Here is a 27,815-nt window from a genome sequence, read left to right as displayed (position 1 = left end):
TGCAGATAAGATTTGTGAGATGACACTACCTCCTCTCTCTCTCTCTCTCTCTCTCTCTGCCCATCTCTCTGTTACTGTGTATCTTGTTCATCTAATTGTGTGACAGTGCTTCTTTTATGCTGTCATCCTGTACCTGTGTGCAGGACACAATGTGAAGATACGATCGGCCAAACTAAATTAGCTTGCTTCTCTAAATTGAATTGGACCAATCAGCCAGGCGTTGTACAGGAGAAAATTAGCTGATAGACCCGCTGAGCATTACCAACACGTGCTCTCTCTGATCTGGATACAACACAAACACACCTTTAAGACAGACCAGACAAATTAGTTAATTTAGCATCAAAATCAGTTAAACCGATTTAACCATGTATACATTATGTGTTGTGAGCTTGCAGATCTGCTACTTTCAAAATATATTTTCTTCTTGGGGGAGCTTAAACATGCACACAAACAGAACACACATGCACACACATGGACACTGTACTGTATGAATTGTATTATGTTCCTTACCAGTGAGTCCTCTATTGTATAGTTGAATGTCTTCTTAGCATCTGTCCTCAAGTGGCTGACAAAGTCTCTGTACCCAGGGTTCTGTGGCTCTCGATACGTCAGTATCTTCACACTCTTAAAATAGACAGAAAATAATACTTTAGTATTTTCATTTTGGTCTGCTGGTGAAAGGGCTTGGGTCCCCAAATTTGTAACTCCTCTTTTGATTTGATCATCTATTACTACTGTCATGGTGCTGAAATGTTTAAACAAGATGCTGAAACAAGTCATGAGTGAATGATTATTTTGTTGTTAACTGAAATCGTACCACTGTGTTTATTACCAAACTGTAAATATAAGTACCCAAGTGTGAGTGCGGGGGGTCGGGGAGGGACCCCATGATAATTATAAAAACTCTTCGTCTCTGGTCATCTGTGTGTGAATTTGTGTGAATGGGTGAATGTAATGCACATTGTAAAGCACTATGGATTAAGGCACTACATAAATGCACCATTTACAGTACCATTTACGTGTTTTGTCCGATGTAACATCAAGGCTGTGAGTGACAGCGAGGATTTTCTATATTCTATTCCAATTCTACTCCACCCAAGCCCCTTAATTATATTACATACTATTCACCCCCCTAGTTATTAGACCTGTGCCCGTCGGCCACCGGCCTACTTGGGAACGATACAAGTTGGGAACGTAGTATGCAATAGCCATGGTCATAGCACCCATTTTAAATGTCTGTCTGTTTCCCGTATGGAGATCTCTATATCTGTCTGTCTGGTTGTGTCTGAAGGCAGCGTTCCCACCTAAGAGACAGCTGTCTCCTCGGTGTCTCCTGTCTCTTCCCTGTGTCGCACGGCTCACAATGCATTTCCAATGGGAGTCACGTGGCTTGCTCCCTGGCTGTCTTCTGCCCTCCTCCCCCTCCCAGCTTGCTCCCTGGCTGTCTTCTGCCCTCCTACCCCTCCCATTGGAAATGCATGGCGCGTCGTGTGACGTTTTTGTTTTGATTGTATTGCTGTATTGTTGTATTGTTCTTTCTGCTTTGGCAATGTAAACGTATGTTTTCTCATGCCAATAAAGCCCTTTGAATTGAATTGAATTGACACACAGAAGAGACAGGAGACAGAGGAGGAGACAGCTGTCTCTTAGGTGTGAACGGTCCCTAAGGCGCCTGACACACAATTAGGCGCCCTACACACTATTCAAACGAAATCGCTCTCTCTGTTCCGGGGGGAGAGGGGGGTTAGAGCAGCTCGTAATTCAATTTCAATGGGAGTCACCATGGGTTTCACAGAACAGCTCTGCTCCATGGCTGTGTTCTGCCCTCCTCCCCCACATGGAGCAGAGAGCTGCTCTGTGAAACCCAGTGGCTCCCATTGAAAATGAATTGCGAGCTGGGAATTCTACAGGTGAAGGGACTAACAGTGAGTTTTAACAACGGGCGAGCATCGGCCGACACATTGCCTAATCGCCCGGTATCGTCCAAAAATATTAATTATTTTTATCTACCCCCACGGCCCCCATTGATTCATTATATAGTCTAATGGCCCTTGGGATAAAGGAGTTCTTAAGTCTATCTGTGCTACATGATAAAAACCTGTTACTGAGTTTTCTCTTCTGAGAATAAAGTGCTGTGTGCAGTGGGTGACTAACATCGTCCAGGATTGCTAGTGTTTTAGCCAGAGTCCTCTTCTCTGCCATCACCGCCACAGAGTCAGGCTTTCATGGTCCCTGTCACCTTGCCTGCTCACTTAATCAGTCTGTCTAGTCTGGCTGTGTTAGCTAGCAAGGTATTGCTCAGTATCAGCCATTATAGGAAGCCGCTCAATTGGGAGGAGGCATTGTTTCCTTTATCCATTATTTATGTCTGCTGTGTCTGACAAGTATGTCATCTTCAGCTTTGTAACAGCTTTGTAACTGTCTGTTCTCCTATTGTATTCTTGTACTTCTGATTATGCGGACCAGTGTGTGTGTGTGTGTGTGTGTGTGTGTGTGTGTGTGTGTGTGTGTGTGTGTGTGTGTGTGGCGTGTGGGGGGATGGGGTGGGAGGGCGGGTCTATGTGCATATGACTTTGTGGTTCTGTGTTTTCTTATCCTTGTCAGGCTTTATGTAATACTTTAATGCCGGTAAGTACATCTGTTGGTTTTGCGTGTCTGTGAAAGCGTGTATGTGTGCAATTATGCGTGCATTGTAGCCTAGGTGCCCGTGTCTGTGTGTGTGTGTGTGTGTGTTTATGCACATGCGTATGTGTGTATGAACATCTTGTTGTAGTGCATGACAATACAATAGATGTTCTTTTAGATATTTTATGTCAGATTTCTAGTCAGATGTTAACATACTCAATGAGTTGACCAATCGATCTGAAATCTGAAAACGTACATTTTTCACTTTTTCCTAATGTGAGCTGTTTAATGGCACTTTTCCCACAGGCTACGGATTATGTAGTTGTAGTTGAGGTCCCATAGCCCAGATGATGGAAGGCCATGCTGTAGTTTTATTGGTTGGTTATGATGTATCGTGTCGTGTCAAGTGGTCATGAACTAATCGGCAGCTCTGGTTTCTCGGGGGTCAGAAAAAAAAGTGAATGATGCAGTCATGTTTACACACTTACGGGGACATTTCTAATGTTACCTAGTCACTATAGTCTTAGTCTTCTGACCAGTATCATTGTACCTCAAAGGCCTGTTTGGCGACAGCGTCGTCCTCATCTCCTCTGGCCCAAGGCTGGCCATTCTTGGTGTTCAGGCTATCTCCAAACACGTCGATGAAGAAGAAGACATACTCTTCCTGAGGTAGCCCTTTCCGCTGAAAGTGAATCATCAGCTGCCTGAAGATGTCTGGAGAGCAGCACAAGAACACCACTGGAGGGATAGAGAGAGTGTGGAGAGACAACATTGACATTTGTAACAGACTACTCAACCCCAGACGCCAGTACTTGAGTTAATACTCCTGGTCAAATAATATTACTAATACTCAACAGTGAAAGTTGCTCAGTCAAATGTGTACTTAAAGGGCTAGGACACTTTGGTAGAGGATGTAACTCCAAAGTTGGGCAAGAAAAATCTAAAATAGTTGCTCCATTGATTAGAAATTGATAATTCAAAATATTCTCCTCATTGACCTACATTGTACAGTGAAATATCTCTCTGCTGTTTTTACATTTCTGTCTAATAAACTATTCAATCAATCAGTCAGTCAATCAATCAATCAATCAATCAATCAATCAAAGTCACTCTTTTCGCCCGTAAACGAACACAAACAAAAGCTGATTCTGACAGTATAGAACATCACACAACCCAGCATTGTTTGTTTTTTTTAAATTTAAAATTTAAAGTCTAATTTAAATTTAAAGTCTAATTTTCCCTTCATACAAATGTAGTGGAGTCAATAGTACAATATGTTGTCTTTGTCTGAAATGTGGATTGAACGTCAAAACAAACTAAACCTAAGTGCAGTACTCAAGTAGATGTACTTACTTACTGCCCACCACTGCTAACAGAGTTGAGATTTATGAGATAATATTGGAAAGATTACTACAATATTGACTGAATATTAGCCCTGGGGCCTGGCAGCAATGAGAGCATCACTGGTAAACAGAATGGACTTCCACTGCTCAGGATAATAAACTAAATTACAACTAAGGAGAGCCATATATATTTTTTTTTATAGTTATTAGTTAGGCTTACATTTTGTAAAGAACTAGAGCCAAACTAGAGCCAAACGGGAACAATTATCCTTTTCTCCTGATGCTTTGTGCAGTTCGAATCTTATGTTGAAAATACTGTTGAACACTCTTGAATGTGCAAGAGTCAATGACGAACTGTGACCCATTTGCAGCATATACATAAATAATCTCCCTTGGGTGACATTCAAATGTAACAGATGACACTGTAATATGAAGTACATGCAAAAGACAGTGAACAGACTGCTCTTAAACTCACACAGATAATGGTCAGTGTCACTAAGTGGCATACAAAACGAATGATTACTGTACATCTCAAATGGGAAAAAGAAAAAAACGTGTTTGTGTATGTAGTGCTGTTCCACAACATTATATTTACAGTATCTATCAGACCCAACCCAAGTGGTATCCAACTTAATATATTTTAGGTGTTATTCAAGACTCCTTTCTGGCATGTTCTGGCAATATATATACAGCTTTACTATCTTGTACAGTCTCTTAAGTCCTGGATATTAAACCCAAAAGTTACATACATAATTGCCCAAGTACAGTCCCCTACTGAGCTCAGCGACGAGCTAATATCGTCGCTGTTTGGTGGAGACCTTGTCCAAAACAGTTAATTTCAGGAAAAAGAACATGTGTTGTATGTTCCTAGCCTGGTTTCCAGCCCATAGACCCCGCCCAGGCGCCCACTCGACTGAGCGCACTGGTTCTTTGAGCTGGAGGCTCACAGGCTAGTGTGTTCCAATAACTCTAATGGATCCAATTTAGTTATTATTTCATCACAAGCTCTTGTTAATACGTTTTATTGGTTCAATATAGGGTTGTCCCGATCCGATCACGTGATCGGAAATCAGGGCCGATCGCATCATTTTCAAATGATCGGAATCGGATCGGGAGCAAAAAAAAAGTGATCGGGACATCCTATTCCCTAGTATCAATATTATATCCATATCATGATATTAGACTGGATATTGTGTTCTAAAAATAATAATAAATCTGTACTCAAAATCAAATCAGAATCGGATCGGGAGCAAAACAACGTGATCGGGACGCCCCTATAGTTCAATATTTATAAAATCCACAAACAGACCACTGTCAAGGAACAAAAGCAATGTCCAAGCATCAATCAATTTAAAGCATTGTACAAAAACATGATATTTTCAAGATACAGGGAGGAAGAAATGATTAATTCACGAGTACTCAAAATATATTATATTTATGTATAATGTTATGTTATATTGGTATTTAGTTGTAATTAAAATAGACAATGTTTGTGTGTAAGTATATGGGTGTACATATGTATATATGTTTATATGTATACTCGTATCACTCTTGAAGAGCAGCTTAACTGGCACAGAATCCAGCGAGTAATTTCAGTTATAGAGGGGTGGGAGTTTAGAAGTTTTTACTTCTTCTCACTCCTTTTCGGATATGCTTATGATTTCTTTCTTTTTTTCTTTTTCCTTTTATTTCTTCTTGCTTTATTTTAATTGTTTTTCCTTGTGAAATGCAAGGAATTGTTTCTGTTTTATTGGCATATTCGAAATAAACATGACAAACAAACAAACAAACAAAAATTTCACTTACATTTTTCTCTCTCCAAAAATAGCAAAAAATTGCAGATCTACAAGCTCACATGTTGCATCATGATGTGTTGTGAGCTGGTAGATTTGCAATGTTTGCTTCTTTTGTGAGTGACACTGTAGCAGTGTATGGCAAAGTATAGGGCATTTACAAAAAAACTGGTTGGAAAACGGTTTAAATATGGACATACAAGGTTTCTTGTTTAACAATTACATGGCCTAGCAGCCCTGGACCACCTCCACCCCCACATAGTACTTTCATGACCTTAATGACAGGTTAACCAGATCAACACCCTGAGGGAACATTATTGTCCCAATGAGGAAAGAACCACCGGTCAGGGGGGCTTTCCTGACCTGGGACGCCCTTCCTCTCTACATACATAATACTGTACACTACAGCAAAGTACCACCCACCATTCCTGGGGGAAATCATCTTACAACTTGGCTCGAAAGCCACATTTGTCATCATTCCTATAGCCTCTACAAGCTTGCTTTGTCTGTCCCGTATACAGTATCTATATATCTCTCTAATTCCATTGTCTTGATGGTTGTCTGATTACTTGCCAAAATTGTCTTGAGTACCAATACTTATGACTTATTGTGTATTTAATGTCCACGTTGTGTGTCTTATTGAAGCAACTACTTCACTTACTGGCCCAGGAAGAAAAAATAAGAATAAATAATACACTAGTAGTATTACCTTCGTATAGCATGTGAACTAAGACCTGGCATTACTGCAACCAATCACAGAAGCTCAGCTGTCAATGTGCATGTACTGTAATAAAGATAGAGGCAGAGAGAGAGAGAGAGAGAGAGAGAGAGAGGTAATTTCTCCAAATAGGTAATTTAGTAATCTGCCTTTCTTCTTGTTTTTCTTTCCATACCTATAACCAAATATATACATTTGTTTCGTAAAAACCTCTGCAAAAACATGGATTCCAATCTTGCACATACTGTAATGTAAAATAGTGAAAAATGGTTTCTCTTTGTGTGAGATCTTTGATGTGAAGATCTTGCATTTACCCCTGTGTGTGCCTATACTATATGATATAGGCCCTATAGAATCATATTTATTTAAATTGGCAATGACAACTATGCAATTTGTCTGAATTTATAATCACATAGCAATCATTTCTCCAGGCTATGGGATAAACATGCAGCCAGGCTATGGACCGGAAGTAGCCATTTGGGCACCATCTGTCCATCCGATTTATGGGAGCTGAACTACTAGCCAATTACAATGCTCCTGTCCCTCCATCTCAAGTGATGTACTGTACCGGCACTAGTCAATCGCAGGCATTACATTTGCCAGCACAAGATAAGATAAGGCTCCAGACTGAAATGAAAACATGTCAAAGTTGAATTATAGTCATGATATGCATGTAAAAGAAAATCAGCTAAGTCACACCAACATTGTTTTTGCGCAGTAGGTTTGTTCTATGCACCACCGATCTATATCAGTCCTTTTATGCCCATATATGGAATTTATTTGCACATATATGGAGATCCCTGATGTCATCAGTATATGCCCATATAGGGGCATGCCCCTTGTGCCTATATTGAGCCGACTGATGTTTGCTGATGCCATGACAACACACTGAAGTTAGACAAGACACTCCATACTTGGACATATTATATTTGGTACCTTCGCCCCTCTTACTTAAGAAAGAGGGGAGAACAAAAACTATATATAGCAAAGAATTATTACTAGAGGAATATAGAGCTATACATTTTGGTGTAGTATCTGTTTTCTATTTATACTTTTTTCATAATGTGAGATATGGAGGGGGTGTGCTGCGGGATCTGTTTCTGGAAGATAATTGGGCTAGGCATACAACAGTGGAGGTATACTACTGTATGCAGTCAACCGAGATAAGGCACTTCATTAGTAAGACTGAGCAATATATCAGAGCCAAAGGGCATGCTCCCAGACACAGTCTTCATTAGGCTTAGGTAATTAATGGAGACAGTTAATAGCAAGTTCATAGGCAGTGTGATATTACCCACTACCACACTGGCGGGTTCCCGCGTTTGCGCGTCTCACTGGTATAGTGATGTGTATGACTTGTGCCCAAAATTAAGGCTAAAGCCATTAAGTCATTCTAATGTGAAGAAAGAGACAGTAACATTTTGAAACTATGAAGAGTCAGTGAACCATACGCTGCTTATAGAACTCATATTGTGGCTGGTGCTGAGACCAGTCATACTAAAACCATTACGTACTCATCGTACAGTAAGTCGCACAGGGTGAGCATCCGCCAAATGGCAGCGATTGCATTGCATGTTCATATTATTGGGGTCTGTCTAAATTAGTCTCAGCTCACTTCATTCTCACTTCATTCTTACAGAATGTCAGTTAAGAAGTTTACCTATTTTATTCCTGTTATATCTGTATGGCATGGCATTACACACAAAGTAGTAATAATAGTATTAGTTAGTAGTAGTAATAGTAGTGGTAGTAGTACAGTAGGCGTAGCAGTAGTTGTAAAAAGTGGTATTGCCGTTGTGACAATAATTTGTCCTGGGGGGCTGAAGGTGCAAATGGGGCAGTAACATTTTACTGGCTTCTGCCCAAACCTGAGGTTCGGTGTCTGTGCCACAGGAAGTCTCCAAGGGCGTGATGACATTCCTCCGGCCTGCCGTTCCTGTCTCGCTCGCTCTATTGTTTCAGGGTTTAACAACCTTGGGTCAGGAAGTGAGCGGTGAAACCACGGAAACAAGTCACCGAAGGCTAAAACTAAAAGCGATCTTCCGAGTTCTATACCCAACCAACCCCTCAACCCCCACCCCACCAGCCAGGGCAGCGATAGGAGCCAGGGAGTTATCTGAATTCAGTGTGTGTGAGGTTTAGGCTTAGTGGCCAGACTGAAGACTCATCCCATTAAGAAATACATACAGTATCAATCACACATCTTACTAGCTCTTTTTCTTTCTTTTTAAGTGGTGCAACCACTTCCTTAAGGAGCTATGTGTGTCTGTCCCTGGCTGGGTCCCTAGGTCCCTGGCTGGGTCCCTAGGTCCCTGGCTGGGTCTGTCCAAGCACAAAGCTCGGACAGACAGCAGCCTAACACACACACACACACACACACACACACACACACACACACACACACACACACACACACACACAATAACTGTATATATGATGATTTCGTGTGTGACAGTACAGTACAGTACAGTACAGTACAGTACAGTACAGTACAGTACAGTACAGTACAGTACAGTACAGTACAGTACAGTACAGTACAGTACAGTACAGGGACCCCCTGGGGACCCCCACAAGGTAACTCTGTCATTTCTCAACCGTTTCGGACGCGGGGCGGCTAGTCAGAAGCAGCACGGCCCCCTGGGCGGGTTCCTAGATGTACTGGGGACCCCCTGGGGACCCCCACATGGTAACTCTGTCATTTCTCGACCGTTTCGGACATGGGGCGGCTCGCCGGAACCGGGCCGGCACTCTGGGCGCATTTGTAAGTGATTATAACATTAGTGGCTCTGCAGAGAATGCCTGCTCATCAAGTTATTTCACATTCATACAGTTAACATTAACACACATTGAAACTTACATCAGGCTGTAGAACCTGTACAGTACATCAACACACAGCAATTGTTGTTCTTTCCAAGCCAAGGTGAAAAATCTAAACAGCAGTCTTCCTGTCACAAGAGCACTCCTGCATCCTTTAGGTACCGCCTCCCCACTAGCTGTCAGAGTGGCATAGGATTTGTACACAGTACAAAAGGCCAAAGTACAGACATGACCCTTACACACCAGGAAAGGTAGGCAGGGTCACAGAGCAACAGAAAGACCAAAAGATTACCGTAGTGCCCAATGACCATTGACCCCTGATCTTCACACACTTCCTAAGCTGGACAGTTGTAATGAGATGAAAGGGTTCCAGTTCACTGACCAATGCACTTTTCACATGAGAGATTTATGGGTGATGAAAGGGTTCCTTTTCCTCTAACCATCAGGATGTGCTAGGTCTAATACCCCCAGATCCACCAAATCCCACTACAGAAATATTATTTTTTAAATTGACTTCTGACAAGGTTATTATTGCTACAATAGGTCATGATTTTATGTTACCTTACCTAGCACATAAAATGAATATCTGCAGAAAAAAGGTCTGACCACAAATAAGCTACAGTACTGTACAGCAGATATAGGCAAGAGTGCAAGGAAAGCGGTATAGCGGATGATGGTCAAACATTGTCTGCTACAAACCACCTCAGTCGCAATACAGAATTGAATTGTATAAAACATCATAATTCATACTGTTATCTATGCAATGATGTTTTTCTAAAAATAAAGAAACTTATAGCCACGTTGAATTATGAAAGCACTTTTGCAAGTGACACCTGCAAGACAGTTAGGGCCCGAAGCAATACAACAGATTACAAAACGATAACAAAAAGTGCAAGAATTTCAACCAACTAAAAACCTCTAACACCACATTAGTGCTCTAAATTTAAAAACATGAGCAGGACATGGACAGCGAACCCATTATCCGACTCTTAAAATCCTGTAGTGAGTGGATGATTACCACCAGAGAGACTTTTGCTGTGGCGTATTATTCAGATTATATTATATTATTGGTTCGGCTTTTAGACACTTTAGTTTATTCCCCTAAAAATAGCTGATCTACAAGCTTGTGTGTGGTGATATTAATTGTAAGACGATCCCTTCCTACCCTGCTTATGAATCAGTCTTCACCCTATGAATAAGTCTAGAGGGTTTAACTTGTTACAAAACATCATCTTAATTAATACTGTTTGAACTGAAAAAGTATGAAGGAAAAGTAAAGGTCAGAGAGGAAGCTGGATAAGAGGAAAGGTAATTATCTCCCTCTGAGCTCATTTCAACCTCGTAATGGTTCCAGCTTTCATCTCAACTGACTGTCATCTCAACTGACAGCAGCCATTTTGTTCTTATGTCATACTTGGGCGGTGGGAGACCCCCCCCCCCCCTTATGTACGGGGTCTCTACCCCCAGTATGCGGTATATGAACAAAAGGTTCACTGTATGAACGTGTGTAAAGACTTGAGGTGATATATACTGTAGAACAAGTCAACTTCCATTTAAGTCCACACAGGTGGAATTCATCTCACTACAGCACAGATAATAGTAATACATTTCCATTGATCTACTATGACATATAATTCATTGCCGGTGATGGTGGGGCTACAGGTTCAAAGGCCAGGGGAGTAGTACAGCTTCGGGAAGAAGATATGATTACGTAAATGTTACAAAAGTGTTCATCCCCCACAGAGAGAGAGGAAGAGAGAGGGAAAATGTGTGTGTGTGTGTGTGTGTGTGTGTGTGTGTGTGTGTGTGTGTGTGTGTGTGTGTGTGTGTGTGTGTGTGTGTGTGTGCGTGCATTAGGCCATAGCACACATGCACGCCATAGCATTAGGCCATATCCGTTAAAAATGGACATAGTGGCTATGGCCATTTTTAGCCGTGTTTTTTGTGCAAAACCATGTGCCCAACGGGCCCTGCTCTAGTTAAAGGGCCACTTCACCCCTTTTGCAACCAGATCTTATTTTAATGATGTTTTGGAGACAAGAAACACTTTCCTGTGGTTTTTACGTGGGTAATATGTGTTTTTAGATATTTTAGTATTTCAAAGTATCCATGGGCTCCATGATGTCATGGACACTGGGCTCACTTCCTTCCTGGACTACAATTCCCATAATGTTTTGGTCCACTGCTCCTCCTTGTGGATAGGGGGAGGGCTGTCTTACTGAGACAACATGTATTCCAGGAAATAAGTGAGCCCAGTATCCATGACATCATGGAGCCCATGGATACTTTGAAATACTAAAATATCTAAAAACACATATTACCAACGTAAAAACCCCAGTGAAGTGGCCCTTTAACTAGAGCGGGGCCCGTGGGGCCTCTGCAGCGGTGCCCGTTGGGCACTGGCCTACTTCAGACGTCAGAATGATGTCAGAATATGGACCCTGGGCAGGGGCCCTGTCCAGAGCCCGGGGAGAGGCCTTTTTTTTCCCTCTCTATTAATACTGTTTTTATTAGGCATTTTTGTAAGACAATTTCAGATTTAGACAATGATAATAAGTAATGGGGAGAGGCCTTTTTGGGGAGTTTCTGGACAACTGTGGGTCCGACCGACTCGACACCGGCCACTGCACCCCCTGCTGTGGTGTGGAACGCGTGTGTCGATTTTGATTGTGTCGGTGGGGCGAACGGTTCTCGAGTTACGTGGATTACACACAGACAGACAGACAGACGTAAAGGTGTTGTTTTATAAAAAGGGAACAACTACTGCATTTGTTAGACTAATCTCATTTAGCCTCTAGGCTGTTCTTCTGGCCAATGAGTCATGGGTGAGTGATCAACTTAAGTGTAAGCAGGCACCACTATGCCAGCATAGCCTCTCCAAACCAAAACACAGAAACAAAATAGTCAATAGTCTAATTGAGTCTCAGGGCTTAATGAAGAACTTGTCAGCCTCCTTGCTTTCCCTGACACAAATACCTAATTATAGAAAGTGTGTGTGTGTGTGTGTGTGTGTGTGTGTGTGTGTGTGTGTGTGTGTGTGTGTGTGTGTGTGTGTGTGTGTGTGTGTGTGTGTGTGTGTGTGTGTGTGTGTGTGTGTGTGTGTGTGTGTGACACTGTGTACTCCACCTGTGATTCCACAGTATGTGGGCAAACTGCATTAATATAAAGTTAAGTATGATGATGACTAGGACTGTTTCAGATGAAACCATGTTTGAGAATAAAAAACAGTTCTGTAATCTGCCGACACAGTTAATACCACCTGGACAACTACTGAATGTATTGTACTGAGAATGAATTGTACTCCGGATAGAAACTGAATGGCAAGTTGCCTCCCATTTCTCATCCCCTAGTGCCACAACTGTGCGACACCATGCCACACCCTTTTACAAGGTCGCCCAAAGTTGCTCTTAGCTACATCAAAATTGGAATGATTTAGCAGGCCGTGAATCACTGTCTTGCTTAAGGACTATAGCTCTTGGCTGGAATCAAACCTGTGACCTTGCACTTAACAGAGCCACCAGCCATACTGCTGCATGTGCTCACTGCCTCCGCTGCTTTCTTGGCTTTGGGATTCCAGCATATTAATCTTTAACTATTGCCAGATGGACAGGAACAGGCAAGGAGAACGAAAAGAAGGCTGCATCACGGTGTTGTGGATAGATTTGTTCAGCATGGTCGCCTGCCCATCCAGCAACCATGGCGACATGAGATGAGGTACTGTAGTTAGAAGGAGGATGGCTCTATGGGATATGACATCACCCTCTTTTGGGAAGTCGTAGGTCATGGCGAGGAGAAGACTGACGTCAGTGAATGTTTGAGTTACCGCTCTGTTGACACTGTGCTTATGAACTAAAGTTTTGTAAATCTAATTAGTTTCCATTCACAGCCTAGTTATCTCCATCGTCAATGAATCTGTTGGAGCTTGATGCTTCTCTTCTCCTCTTCTGTCACTTAATTCCTACTTTTTTTTATGTTGTTTTATGATTTGACTGCTGAACTGTGAAGGCAAAAGAACACACAGTAATTGCTTGATAAACATCCGATCAAATAACTGATGATTAATTAACAGGCCCTTTGCGTCATTTGTTTCCTTTGTTCCATCCATGATTCAACCACTTAAGCCCTATTTTATACATTGTCTTACAGATAGATGATGTTGAAATGTCTGACATTAAAAACAACACATTTTCTGAAAATGTTCCCCTACATAACTCCAGGTTACATCAGGTTCAAAGATGTTAACCATATCGACCAACCGTCTCCCCTGAATGTCTTTATATGCCTAATAAAGGAAATAATTTCTCATTGCAGAAAATATTTGATTAGTGCTGACCACTTCTTTGTGTGGTCAGGCTTTCCAGAGAGAGACATTGTGAAGACTGCAAAACTATGAAAATCATTGTAATAAATAAAAAACATTGTCATTAAAAAACTGGATAACAGAAATCCACTCTCCATCTTTGTTTCCAATAAGCCTACTGTATGATAGGCAGCAGACAATTGTCTTTGTAGAATGCGTTTTCAGGCAGAACAAGCGGCTGATGCTATACCCCATGTGGAGTCGTATGCTACCTTGCTCCTTGATTAGGAAATCCTGTCCAAAAATACACATGATTATCGAGAGATTGGAGCGAGAGAACGGAAAAGACAGCACAGCAGGGTTAAAAAAATGAAGGCTTATTTATATTTTGAGCAGCAGAGGCTTCTAGGGACCTTCTCATTCTCATTCATTGTTGAGCGAATAGACTGTAAGATGTCTTTCCTTTAGACAAAGAGCCATCTCTTTAACAAAAATGCCAGACTTCTTGCCTGACTCGCTCTAGTTTATAATTTATTTTATTAAAATTAGACCATGCCTGAATGTTAAAACAGATCAAACACACTTAGGTATTGTGAATTGTATTAGGCTATTTTTGGAGGTGGCGCTATCCCCTCCAACATCTGGCATTGTGTTACGCCCGTGATGTCATGTGTGTTTTTATTCCGTACAAACTTTTATGCCAAGTCAATGGCAAATGACGTCATGTGACGTCTTTGTGTGATGTCATGTGTCATGTCACCTAAAGGCGCCCTCACTTCACACAAATGTTATTTTTTGAGGGGTGCTAGCCCCTCTGGGTGCATATCTTTGGACCCCAAACCATAACCTATAGTGGCACACAAAAGCCACGGGTGAGTCTCAACCGGCCACATATGTTGGAGCCACGGGTGAGTCTTAAACGGCCATGTATGTCGGACAATTGGTAAGTCGGACAAGCGTATGCCTCTCAGCCCCGCCAACGTCAACGTCTGGTTTTCAGAAATTACGTCATATGGCAGCCAAATCTATTGACTTTTAATGATGTAAAAAAACAGCACCACTCGTGACGTCATGTGGCAGCCAATTCTATGGACTTTTAATAACAAACAGCACCCCTCAAAAAACAGGACCCCAGCCAAGTCTATGGATTTCTAATTTTGAATGTTTTTAAAGTACAAGTTTTGTTTTTAATAATAATATTTTATTGAATACAATTTTTGTTCCTCACTTCTCCTTTTTTAGTTCATGTTGACTGAGGGGGCGTGACAGTCCGAGTGAGGGTGTGATGCCCCTTTCAGCCTGCTGTCAAGATAACATTATCTGGAAACAAATATCAGACAATCGTGTATGCTCCTTTTAACAGTGGTGATAAATTGAATTACATTAATGTATTCAATGAATATGAATGACTGGTTGAACCAAAAGGTTATTTTATGAGAGTAGAAATGGAGGCAGTGATGAATCACTTGTTGCACTGAGGCTAACCAATTATGCTACATTTCAGCACAAGATAAAGCTACCTAGAGATGCTGCCAAAGGCCTTTGGCTGTTAGCCTGTGACCGCCTGTTCTGTCACACTGGTTGCTTTTCACATATAAGAAAGGTAGCTGTGGGCTTATGAGTAGTAGACAGACATTCCACTTTCAATGGGATGCACACGCAGATCCGACAGACCAACGATCTGACATACGGGAACAACGGGCGGACATGCGCTGCTCCCGTGCTTGCGGTTACGGTTAGGTTAGGGTTTGAGATAGGTTGTCGGAATGTCGGAACTAAAACCAATCTGGCTTCCCTCTGTACGGTGCGACATTATGGTGAGAATATATACTGTATGCTATTTTAGCTATTCATCTTACGACAAAGTATATAACAAAACACACTGAAGGATAACACACACTAAAAATGAAATGCCTGTTTCAAACACTATAGGAGAAATTATACCTGTGTTGATTTGAAACTCCACATTGGAATGCTCAGTGCATTCCAATGTTATAAGTTCTCTGTTCTACACTAGGTTTTGCCTTGCAACATAAGGTTTTTGGTTACAATTGTTGCTGGCAGTGGCAATTATACACTAGAGGCTGTAGATTATGCAGGAGAGAGAGAGCGAGAGAGAGAGAGAGAGAGAGAGAGAGAGAGAGAGAGACAGACAGAGAGAGTGCAAATGGACCCCAGAGAGCATCTGGACACTCATTCAACAATCCTGTTGCAATTTGTGACAGTTAGCTGTGCTTATTCTACGTCCGAGCATAGACATGGTAACGCCCCGCCTGCCTCTGATTGGCCTACTGACACAAGAGTACAAGAAAATGACAACACGCGACAGTAACTTATTTGTAACTTTAATTTTTGTAGAAGAGGCAACTGGCAAACTAATATTGTTTGTGCCGTTTGCTTGAATAATTGATTGAACACGTATGTACTATGATTTGATTTGGCTGTGTTCTAAATTAAAGTGTTAGTGTTGATTATCGTGTATTAATCTAATTATAGTAAACTAATACTATTATACTAAAAAAGATAAAGATCAAGGGAAAAGAGACCCTTTTACAGTACAAAAATGTTTCAAGTTTACACATATGTATACAAATAAACAGGCCAACAGAATAAACAATATTAGTTTGCCTCTTCTACAAAAATAAAAGTTACTGTCGCGTGTACCAAGCTGTCATTCTCGTACTACTATTATTTATTTATTTCCCACGACGGAGTAACCTCGCAACAGAGTCGAGCAGAGTATCCAGCACGTATTTTCCACCTCGGAGGAAACTCTGGTAAGGCCGGCAGTGTCGGTAGGCCAATCAGAGGCAGGCGGGGCGTTACCATGTCTATACTCGGACGTAGAAAAGATATACGCGTTAGCCGTCCAATAGCTAATCAAACGGGCGCCTGCTGGCCTAGTGGTACAGGTGCATGCCATAGCGTGTCGCGTGTTTGACAAACTTTGCTGCATGTCTCTAGCCACTGTTTCCTACAACTCATCCACATATAGTTGTCACATGCGAGACACTGTGACCATCACACACACTGACGGGAAATGCATGATTCCATAGGATCAACTTCTTCGGTTTTCTGGTCCTGTCTAGAGCGGATATAAGTTGTCGTCATCAGACGGCCGGAACCCACGGCGGAACATGGCAGGAGCCAGATGCTACTATCAAGAAAGGCAAAAAGCCAAAAACAAATCTTAAAAATCACACCTGTGTGAAGTGAGGGGCACTCTTATTTTCCATTCATTGTCAATGGCATTTAATGTTTATGTTAGTCAAACTGCAACTAAGCGGTTCTGATCACTTCAATGAAGCTAAGAATGATCCAAGAGCAAACTACCAGCTCTGCAAAAGATTAACCACTTTTGTATATTGAGTTTTGTGAAAATTAGGAGAAATTAGGTATTTCTTTACTCAACTCAGTTACCCAACACTGCCATTGACAGTGAATCCTGAAAATCTTAGTGTTGGGGAAGGAATTATAGTTATCGTTACTTATCTAAAAAAGTAATTTGTTACTTTACTTTACATTAAATTATGAAAGTAACTACTTTACTTTACTTTACTTTAAAAAATAATAATATAAAAAACGATTTAAAAGAAGGTTTTTTGTTCTGTCGCACAGTAAGAGAAAAGACAACTCCCTCTTAACATTATGAAATGTAGTGGAACAATAAAACATGTTCAGGAATTTTGACAGGCATCTTTATTGTAGCCTCAACTTGCCTTCAATTTTTTTTTATAATAATCAAATAAAAAATGAGTCCATATATCTGCAGTGATATAGAGATATTCTAATTCATCAAATGTATTTTTAAGCTCATCTTCCATTTTAGAATATTCACTGTTCAGGTATTTGGAAAATGTATTTCTGCACATTGGCCCTGCTTTCACTGGTATTTTTCTGACCAAGGAACAGACTCCACCATCAGAGTACAGACAAGACATACTATTACTAGGCTGTTGCTCTGCGCTCTGATGCCCTCTCCACGCCGCGCACCGTGGCGCATGAACAACAACAACAACAACAACAACAACTCCACGTGGACCCACGACGACCCACGTATGAATTAGAAAGTTTATAAGAAATGGCACGGCGGCCATCCTTGCAGGCAGTGACAGTAACAGAATGAGAATCCTGTAGGCTGTAACCTGTTCATGTTGGGGGGCATCAACAACTATGAAACTTAACAATTCATTAGTACTCACCTAATGACGCCGCCACGGGGGATATACCATGTTTAACGTAATTCCAACGTGTTTAGCCTACATTGTTTAAGTCATAGACGCAACCGGTTTTTATGAACTTTGGCTAAAAGCATGTTGTTGTTATTATTCCACTATCACCCGGCACTTCTAGTCGAGTAGAGTAGTAGACGTACTGTAGTACTAGCTGGCTACAAGCCTACAACCGAAACAACTTCCTCTTCCTCTTCAAAATAAAAGCTACTAATACTTTTATTTCTTAAGTGAACTACAGGATGTAGTAGACGCAGGATAGTGGTATTGGAAGGATAAATACATCACACAGAAGGCAGGAGAAATAAACTCCGCAGACAGTCGGGGCTTTATTATTTTTAAATCTTGCCAACAGCATAGAGACGCCTGTATGACAGTCTGACTCACGGAGCGAAGTTGACATAATAACGCCAGCCCATAACGCGGTTAACACACGCACAGTAATTATAACGCCGTTATGGAATGGGAAATGTAAAGCGTTAGGTTACAAATTATTGCAAATAGTAGTTTCGTTATGTAACGTAACGCGATGTAAGGGCGTTGGTTACAACCTGGGGGCAAAATCTGTAGGAGCAATATGAAAAAAATTGTTTAGCAAACATCAGGCTCCTGGTGGTGCTATAACAGGCTGATGTGAAAATGTGGGATGCCAGGGAGTGTGGGACTGTGTGTGCACAGTTTCATGTCAGTCGGGATCCGGAAGATGAGCTAATCACAGAGGGGCGGACAGGGTGCAAAACATAGTCTCGGACACTTTTGACTCTCAACCTAAAAAGTTTGTGAAACACTGACATAGACTATAAACATCACATTTATAATTGTTTTTGCATTTACATCCCCTCGCCACTCTGTCACCATCTCACCAAAAACACAAATTCTGCGTGGTACGCACCTGCACACATTGTTTGCTTTTTCATAAATACTGATCATTCATCTCATTTTGTCTCAGCATCCACACACACCCTTCTACTGTCTTATTACAATATTTCTCTTCATCTTGTTGGCCTGGTTCCTCCTTGAAGGAGCTGGTGACTCATGTTGAGGTTCATGCATGGTCATCATGTTGAGGGCTCAGTCCAAGTGCACAAGGCCTCTTGAAACACCTCTTCCATCCCCTTGACTTTCAGTATTGGAGGGCAGCGTGTCTCTCCTCCACAGAATAGCAATATAGCATGCTTGTGCGTGCTTCTTTCAAAGGGATACTTTTACATTGTATTATTGCTGCTTATATTTCCTGACTAGGTATGACATGGGGGTCTACATTAGTTTGAGAAAACAATAAGAAATTGTAGAAAATGTATGTGCCATATAGGTTTATACTATTCACTAATAGTATTCTGGGTTCTGGATGTATATTATATACATCCAGAACCCCAGAAATGCGGCGAGCCGCCCGCATCCGAAACAGTCGAGAAATGACAGAGTTACCAACCAAGCTATTTTCGTGCTTGGACAGAAAGATCCAGGGACAGACAGACCCAGGGACCCAGGGACGGACCCAGGGACACACATGGAGTGGTTGCACCACTCAAAAATAGGTTTAAAAAATAGACATATACCATAACATGTAACCAACAAACACACCGCGGCGATAACAGCGCGCACGCACACACACGCACGCACGCACGCACGCACGCACGCACGCACGCACGCACACACACACACACACACACACACACACACACACACACACACACACACACACACACACACACACACACACACAGGCTATATTAAAGCAATCATGGTGGCCTTCTTGATAGCGAGGTGAAACACAAAGCAAACTACAAATCAAAGCGAGCAAGACCCAAAAGGAAAGTTAGCTGTGTGGGACAGTTTTGATGTGATGCATTGTCGACGGCTCCGGTAAGAATGTCGGTGCCGCTAAATGCACTAATATTATGTAACCCTCCACTCCGCTGCGTCAGAGAGGCTGGGGCCCGGGGTGACGAGCACGAGCAGTCTCATGTCATGGTAAGAATAAGCATAATATAGCACACACCAGGGGTGGGCAACTTTGACGATGGAGAGCGCCACTATATTTCCACACTCACTCCAGAGGGCCACAATGCATATTACTGTCATAGTAAATGTTATAGTTATGTTAACTAAATACAAAAAAAAACAATAACATTTGAATACTTTTCCGGCCAAATATCCTGCCCAATTTTATGGACCCGTGCTACCCTCTACTTACTACATATGATCCATTTATATCATATATGTCAAACTCAAGGCCCGGGGGCCAAATCAGGCCTGTGAATTAATTATCTTTGGCCTGCGGGATGATATTTAATTAGTATTAGAACTGGCCCTCTGGTATACTGCACGGACCACCATAATACTACAAGTCCCACAATGCACTGTGAGTGCATTGTCACGTATCGAGGGCCCGCAAGCGCAAGCATGCGTCTTCTCTTCACTATTGATCAGCAGTGAAAGTATATCACTTGTGGTCAACTTTCAGCTACCCCTCTCCATTTCAACACACAGGCCATTTTTGGCCTGTGTGTTGAAACACAGTCCGGCCCTCGACTTGTACCAATTTCTTTATTTTGGCCCACTGTGTATTTGAGTTTGACATTCCTGATTTATATCATTAAGAATTATTTATTATAGGAAACATAATGAGACATGACAGAAGTTAGACTCAAACCACAACGGTAAAGGAGCACCAACCACCTGAGCCACCAGAAACTGAATCATTAACCACTTGAACACTAATATCCCTATTCTGGGGTGAACATTTGGCGAAAATAGAATGCTTGCCCTATGCTGATGAGTCACCAATGGGGATGATCAATTTAAGAGTAGTGTTGTATCGTCCCGAGAGGGAAATTACTTTTCTGAATTGACATGGCAGATGGCTTACTTCCTGAAGAAGAGTGCTTGGTGAGCAGCTCGTGAGGGTTAGGTGTCTCGCTCAGGAACACTTCGACACATCGAACCACCCGGTTGGTGGCTGTCAGATAACTGTAACACACGCATTTGTGTGCGTGTGTGTGTGTGTGTGTGTGTGTGTGTGTGTGTGTGTGTGTGTGTGTGTGTGTGTGAGACAGATAAAGGGAGAGAGAAATCAAGAGGAAGTGTATGTGCACACATACATGCATGTCTTATAGGATATTTTAATGGCATAAGCTACAGTATAATGAATGTTGCTGTTGTTTCAGTGTCACATACTATATCCTGAATATGAACCAAAATCCATGACCACTACTGGTCATCGATATGGCCAGTTCTGTTTTAAAATATAGAAACTAGCAATGAAAGTCTGTTTTCCGATACCAGAACAGCTATTGCTCTAAAATATAGATTAATTTAAAGTCTGTCTAACCTTAATAATATTTTATAGAAATAACTGGTAATGTTGTGTGTGAGCGTGCATGCATGCGTGTATGTATTAAGCCTTGAAAGCCTTGCATTGCTCTGTGTCAAATTCTGGTTTGATCATGCAAAACCAGTCTTCTGCTGTGAGCCACAGAACACCTCAACTGCCAATATTTTCATCACTGCCTTACCCCTTATCCCTAAACTTTTTTTCCTTTTTTTCCCTATTTTGAAAAACATTTTTGAATAGTTCAAATAGCCGCTCTACAAGCTCACGTGTCGATGTAGTTGAAATATGTAAAATGTTTTTCAAAATAGTAAAAAAACAAAGGCAAAGAAGTTTAGGGATATAGACAGTGATGAAAATAGAGCCATTAGGCTCCACACACCCAACATTTGATTTGTCTAGTGCAAATCAAATGCAAGCCTTAAAAACATTACAGATGTCACATTGGCTCACTGCAGTACATTTTATATTTCAACAACCAGCCTACTCCATTAAGGTTGTGAAAATCAAGAATTGCAAAAGCATTGGCTAGCTCCACAACATGACTGATAATACAATAGAAAGTCTTCAAGTCAGGGAAAGGTTCATACAGTTGAACATTGTTGGGAAATTTAAATGTAAAGCATACCTTATTTAATAATAAAATATTATTACAGTACTAGCTGTCAGGAATTACAGAGGAATTCCAGAGGAACTACCACGTGCGCACACAAGCTACACATGCACGAACGAACGAACGCACGCCACACACACACACACACACACACACACACACACACACACACACGTTAAGGTCCAGCTCTGATGCATCACATTTTCTTATTCTGAAAGTTGGTAACCTAGGAACTTACTGTACAGTTGTACTTACATTGTATGTAGCCTAAGTGCAGTAAGCGCACCAGTTAAAATGTAGAATGTGAATCACAATAGACAAAAATACATTGGCCTAATGAGTGAGTCTGTTTAGCAGGAAATACCTACCGATCTGATAGGCTGACTGTAGTTTCCATATATGGCAACAGGGCTCTTGACCTCTGTTAATAAATGTCCTGTCAGGAGTGGTTTTTCTACCGTGTGGGAACAAGAGAAGCAAGCTCATTGAGAACCTGTTGAAAGCTTGTCTATTTGTATGTGCTTTCAACTGGCAAAGAGATCCTTTTACGGCAAAGGGAAGCAACAAACCAAACATTTGTGCTCATACAAATTTGTGTAAAGGAATGGTTTCATAATTTAGGGTTATGTTAAAGCTGTACTGGACATTTAATTGATTGCAGAAGTAGATTCATGCCGTACAGGTTGAGTTAGTAACAAATCATTCTATTGCAAAAATAACCACTCCTTGTATTGTATTGCCCTAGAAAGTGATTCTCCCAATGTCTTGTGCATTCTAGAAATCTGCTGCATCATTCACTGATGCTGACTTTCCATCTTGTCCTCAGGGCACACCATTTACAGCTCTGAGCCGTCTGGCCTGTGGAGCTCATCGATTGGGCTCATATTTCTGGCTCAGGCTGCCTCTGTGATGGTGCCCTGCAGCAAGGATCAAAAGCTAATGCCCTGGCTAACAAGCCACACTGCCAATCCTGCTCAGGGGGATAAAGGGGGGCACAAATGGCACGGTGAGATGGCCACGCGATAGTGAAAACCAGAAACAGCATGTGACGCACAAACACACACTCACAAAAGCACAATATGTCTTGTTAAAACTGTGCCGCTGAATCAATTACTAAATGGTTTAACAGAACATTATTTGTACGTCTTGTTTCAGTTTGTGTCCTTTTAATATGATTTATATGGTGCATAACATGCAATGCATGTGTTAATGCACACGACTGTTTGTGCGTTTTAGCACTGCATGTGTGTACAGTATGTGCATGCAGGCGTGGGTCTGTTGTGACAGGCAACTCTTGCAAGGACAATCTTGATTAATTTGTTACATTGTGGTCTAGAAAGATAACAGAAACGCTCCTGGTAAAAGTAGGCTATAGTACTTTAACTGCAAGGTTTAAAGGTCAAGGTGGGAAGACGGTAAATGTATGCATTGAGTAATTTGAGTAGAGTGCATATTGATTCATTACATGGTGTCCATTAACTGGTACTAGACATGGAACAATAAGACCATAAGACCTATTCATACTGTAACCTATTCATACTGTAAGTCAAATCTGTATCAAAGATCAGAGTACAGAACTGGAGTTGGTATACACAAGGTAATGATACACTCAATTATATTTTCACTATACACACTGTACTTTATGTCTGTTCATCTGGACAGAAACAGTCAGCAAAAGTGCTCTCAGGACGCTTTATACCTTTACCCCCTGTTTTCTACTGGTTTAGATTTGGGATGATATACATTTTTGGTGTTATTATATTATGTTGATAAAATTGAATACATAGGACCTCAATGGAAACAAGTCCACACTTTTTGTGTATATCCTTTTAGATATGACTGTGCTGTTTGCATTTCCTTTTTTATTCTTATAATTTCTTTATCCCACAATTTTGCAACGCATTTTTTCATTTATCTAATGTAATCCTGGGCGTTACACTTCCTCTGCCAACCTGGGGGGCAGCAGATTGACCTCATGCTTCCTTCTATGCATGATGAGTCCAAGCTGCTTCTTTTCACCTGACAGGGGAGAGTTCCCCGGCCGGACGTTATTCCGACCAGTCCCTTTCCCTTAAGGTTATATTGAGATGTCTTCTTAGCAATGATGGCCTTGTACTAATTAAATAATCACACCCATGTGAACTGAGTGGTTCAACTCCCCTCTCCCCCCCCCCCCCCCCCCTCCTCTCTCTCTCTCTCTCATTAGCAGGCAACAGTGCAGCACTAATACTATCTCTCTCTCTCTCTGTTTCTGGGACAACAGCGCCCCTACTGGTACTCATAGTCATATACTGGTGCTCATGGCCACATAGGTGAACACATAGGTGAACAAATAGGTGAACACGGACATTGCTGTTCCTTGGAGTAGTTGCACCACTCAAAAAACAAACAGGCAATTTCCAGCCCTGGGAATAATTTACTGCATTTCATAACTAGTATGTTGACTCACCTCGTCCTGCATGCTGAATATCATTCAGCATTTCTGAATAGTTCACAGGAGGTTTGTTCTCCTCAAACACACTCTCCTCAATGGTGATGTTAGCCTTCTTCAGCTCTGTGTAGAGTCCCTCCACTGCAAAGTAACACGGCCGGTCATCCACCTTGTTGTCACTGAACATGAGCATCACATGATCCCGCCAGCCAAAGTGATCACAGATGTTGCGGGCGAACTTGCCAAGTTTTTTGTGTGTAGGACCTATGTTAGTGATGGACGGATAGACGCCGCCATCAAAAGCCACAGCTGGGGCACCGGCCGTTACCATGGGAACATCCCAGTGGGTTGTGAAGAGGCCCACAGGGGAGGCAGTGTAGGAGCAACCGGGCCCAATGAAGGCCCATGGGTCATAGGCCAACTTGAGATCCACTGCCATGAGTGGGGCAATGGACTCTGAGCAGATGCCGTCTTTGTCTTCACTGTTCTTAAAGGCATAGGTCAGGAGGTGGTCAGGGAGTAAGGTGGTGTCTGCGTTGACAATTCGGATGGCCCGTTCCAGAGCGGGCCCAACGCGGGGCCAGGCCCAGGGGTAGTCAGTGTTCTTCTGTGGCAAGATGATGGCCAGTGTGACATTTCGTCGCTCTCGGTGCTCATGGTGTGCTCGTATATGGCGCCGTGAGCCGCGGTGTCGTAAGGACTTGCCATGAACCTGCTGGAGCTCCAGGCAGAGGAGAGACAGTAGAACCAGCATTACCAACAGGAGTCCAACTCCTTCTTTGCAGCAGGCCATCCTCTGCTCTGTAGGTTCCCAAGTTCCAGCACTTTAATGATTTATGCCAGTGAGCTGAAGGTACACATGTGAGAGATATTTTCAAGCATTAATGAAATATACAAAACTATTATTGAGTTTGAAGAAGCATGACTGCCTATCTCAATTACAGTAACATTTGGCAAATAATGTAGGTAGGACACAGACTGTCATGGTCGAATTCACTTCAACAATTTTGCCCACGTCAGTCTTATGGCCTTTGCAAGTCTAGGCCATCATGCGTCATGGGAGAATGACTCCCACAAGAGGGATTTTGCACACAATAACGGGTCTATTGTAAATAGGCCTATAGTACCAGACTTTTTTTGGGGTGTATATTAGGGTAGCTTTAGTATTTTGGAATTTATGATAGTCAACATTGTTAAAACACAGGCCTGTCTTCTGCAACATCAGGCACACTTAATACCAAACAATAATAAAAACTACATTTCATATCAATATTTTCACTAGATCAAATTGTATATTTCACTAGAAAATAGCAGCTAACTTAAAGGGATATTTCACTTTAAAAAAAACTTCTACTCAGGCTTATGTGAACACCCCAGACAGTTTTTAAGTTGCTTGATTCAAATTTAGATATTTTACATTAATTTTAGCTGCCTCGCCCCCTTCCTATTCAAACCCATTGTAGCTTCAAACTCCATTTTAACTATGTTAGATTCATCAAAAACACACACTGGTGACTGATATTGTCCTTCTAATACGTGAGGGGCCATGTTTTTTCAATTACTTTTTTATTGTTTAGTCTCTTCCGGTCTGCCACATTTTCCAAAACAATTATTAAAAATAAGTTGCGGCAACTCGTTTTCAAGGGGGGTAGAAGATTGAAAGTATGCTTGTGGGACTGCAGGAACTGACAGATGCACGAAATGCTCCTGACAGCTAAATTATTTTAAGTTATTGAGTTGTTTATATGTAGAGTTGAGACCTTTCACGATAATATAATTTAAAAAATAAGTTGTTACAAAGTTTTTTACAGCCTAAGAACACAAAAGTGCCTGTTGCAGAAAAACAACAATAGTCTGGCTCATGGCTATATAACTTAGACTGAACTGAACTGATAAACATATACAGGTTTTCAAATAACAGGCTTTTTTTGATAAGTAAGGCTACACAAAAAACTAACCCCTGGTAGGCTACAAATACACACGTGCCACGGTGCATACAAAATATGCACAACAAGCTGCATAGCTGAAACTTTAAAGAAAAAAAAGGGGAAAAGGTCGTTCTAAACCTATGTAAAAGAAAATGTCAACAATTAATGCTCTTAACAAAGATCATGATAATAATAATAAAAATAATAATAATAATAATAATAATAATAATAATAATAATAATAATAATAATAATAATAATAATAATAATAATATAATAATAATAATGATGCTGATGATAAGAAGAAGCCTACCTTCCTTAAGCATCTGATCTCCGCATTTTTCTCTCTTTCAATCTCTTCTGATTCTTGTTGCTGAGGAGACAGTAGGCTATATCTATCGGCTGACCGGGCTGAGAGCTGCATGTATGCATATGCTATATCATGCCCGTAGTCAGACCGACGGCTGAGTCCAGCATGGGTTTGGAATCACACAGCACTCTGAAAACAAAGCCCAAAATGTCACGCGCTGTTTAATTTGTATATACCGGTAGACCTACTGATCTATCCGGGGGGAAACGAGTAAACCCCTCTGCTATAATGTGTCTGGTCGCGTTGTAGAGGAGAATAGATCAGACTGAAATCCATGATTCAAAAATAACAGTGCAAGAACAAGAAGAGTAATTTATCATCATAGGTAAGTGTCCAGGTGGGCCAAGTCTGCGTTTCATTTTGCAAACTTTAAAGCGAAAAATCTTGAGCGGTGAGAAACAGTCCTGAAAATGTGATCAATTATATCTTCTGGCATGTAGATAGGCTATAGAGTTGGACTAGGCTACAGTGAATTAATTGCTGAGCCTATAACCACGTTGTTTTGGATCAATTAAGCTATCCATGATGCCGTGGTTGGAAAACGTCATGGAGCCTTGGAGGACAGCGGACAGCCAATTAACGCCAGTCGCCACTCGCCTTTGGTCAGGCCCGTGAAAAGCTTATCAAGTTTTTAAAAAAAGGAGAAAAAAGTTATTAATCCCAAAAGCTCAACGCTCTCCGGGTGTGCAGTCAGGTGCACCAGACTTCAATAATATTCAGTGGAGTGTTGCTCAGTCAGTTAGCTGTCCAAGAATGTGCTTGTTCCTGCTGCCACTGAACTCCTTGTCAGTGACGCGCGGGGCGGGAGCTTCTGCATCAATGGCAATGCAGCCCTGTATATCAGAGAATCACAGTATATATGCACTGAATAGGCTACGCTCGTGTGTTTTGTGCGTGTGGTCGTGCGTGTGTGGGGGGCGGCGCGCCAAGTGTGTAGGCCTACAAAAAAATGGGATTAGTGTGTGCGACATGTTTGTGTGCATTCACCTGATTGCTGATGTCTCACAGGGGCAAGAGGGGCAGGCTTCGGTTTTCACATGGATGGTTTTCATTCTGACAGGGGGGGGGGGGGGGGGAGTCTTCACTCTTTATACAATCATCATCATGGTAGGGTCTCTACTGTCCTCTGGCTGCTCTTACAGCAAACACATTATAAATATTTATTTCAAATTAAAAATGTATTAAATATATATCAGGCTGTGCCGCTGTATGCTCGGGAAGTAAGAGTGAGTGTCCGTTTCCCTACATATCCAAGGCTCTTCCTGAAGACTCACTGGGGCTCTGGGCCCCCCCACCCAGATCGGGATTTGGG

General features: G+C 41.7%; 1 protein-coding gene across 2 annotated transcripts in view; it reads right to left on the bottom strand.

Moving 5' to 3' along the window:
• The window catches only part of LOC308318922 (atrial natriuretic peptide receptor 1-like), a 61,539-nt gene extending 34,300 nt beyond the window's left edge, over positions 1 to 27,239 (bottom strand). For both annotated transcript variants that reach the window (XM_080768635.1, XM_080768636.1), the window contains exons 1-4: positions 26,447 to 27,239; positions 24,225 to 25,053; positions 3,176 to 3,363; positions 511 to 624 (exon numbers count right to left, since the gene is read on the bottom strand). In XM_080768635.1, coding sequence (XP_080624761.1) covers positions 511 to 624; positions 3,176 to 3,363; positions 24,225 to 24,999 — 1,077 coding nt within the window. In that variant the 5' untranslated portion in view covers positions 25,000 to 25,053; positions 26,447 to 27,239. The remainder of the gene's footprint in view (positions 1 to 510; positions 625 to 3,175; positions 3,364 to 24,224; positions 25,054 to 26,446) is intronic.
• Between the last annotated feature and the right edge of the window lie 576 nt (positions 27,240 to 27,815).

Source organism: Protomyctophum bolini (assembly GCF_963924005.1).
Source record: "Protomyctophum bolini genome assembly, chromosome: 7".
Taxonomy (NCBI): Eukaryota; Metazoa; Chordata; class Actinopteri; order Myctophiformes; family Myctophidae; genus Protomyctophum; species Protomyctophum bolini.
Note: the sequence above shows the minus strand (reverse complement) of the source record. Positions and strands in the feature narration are given on the sequence as shown.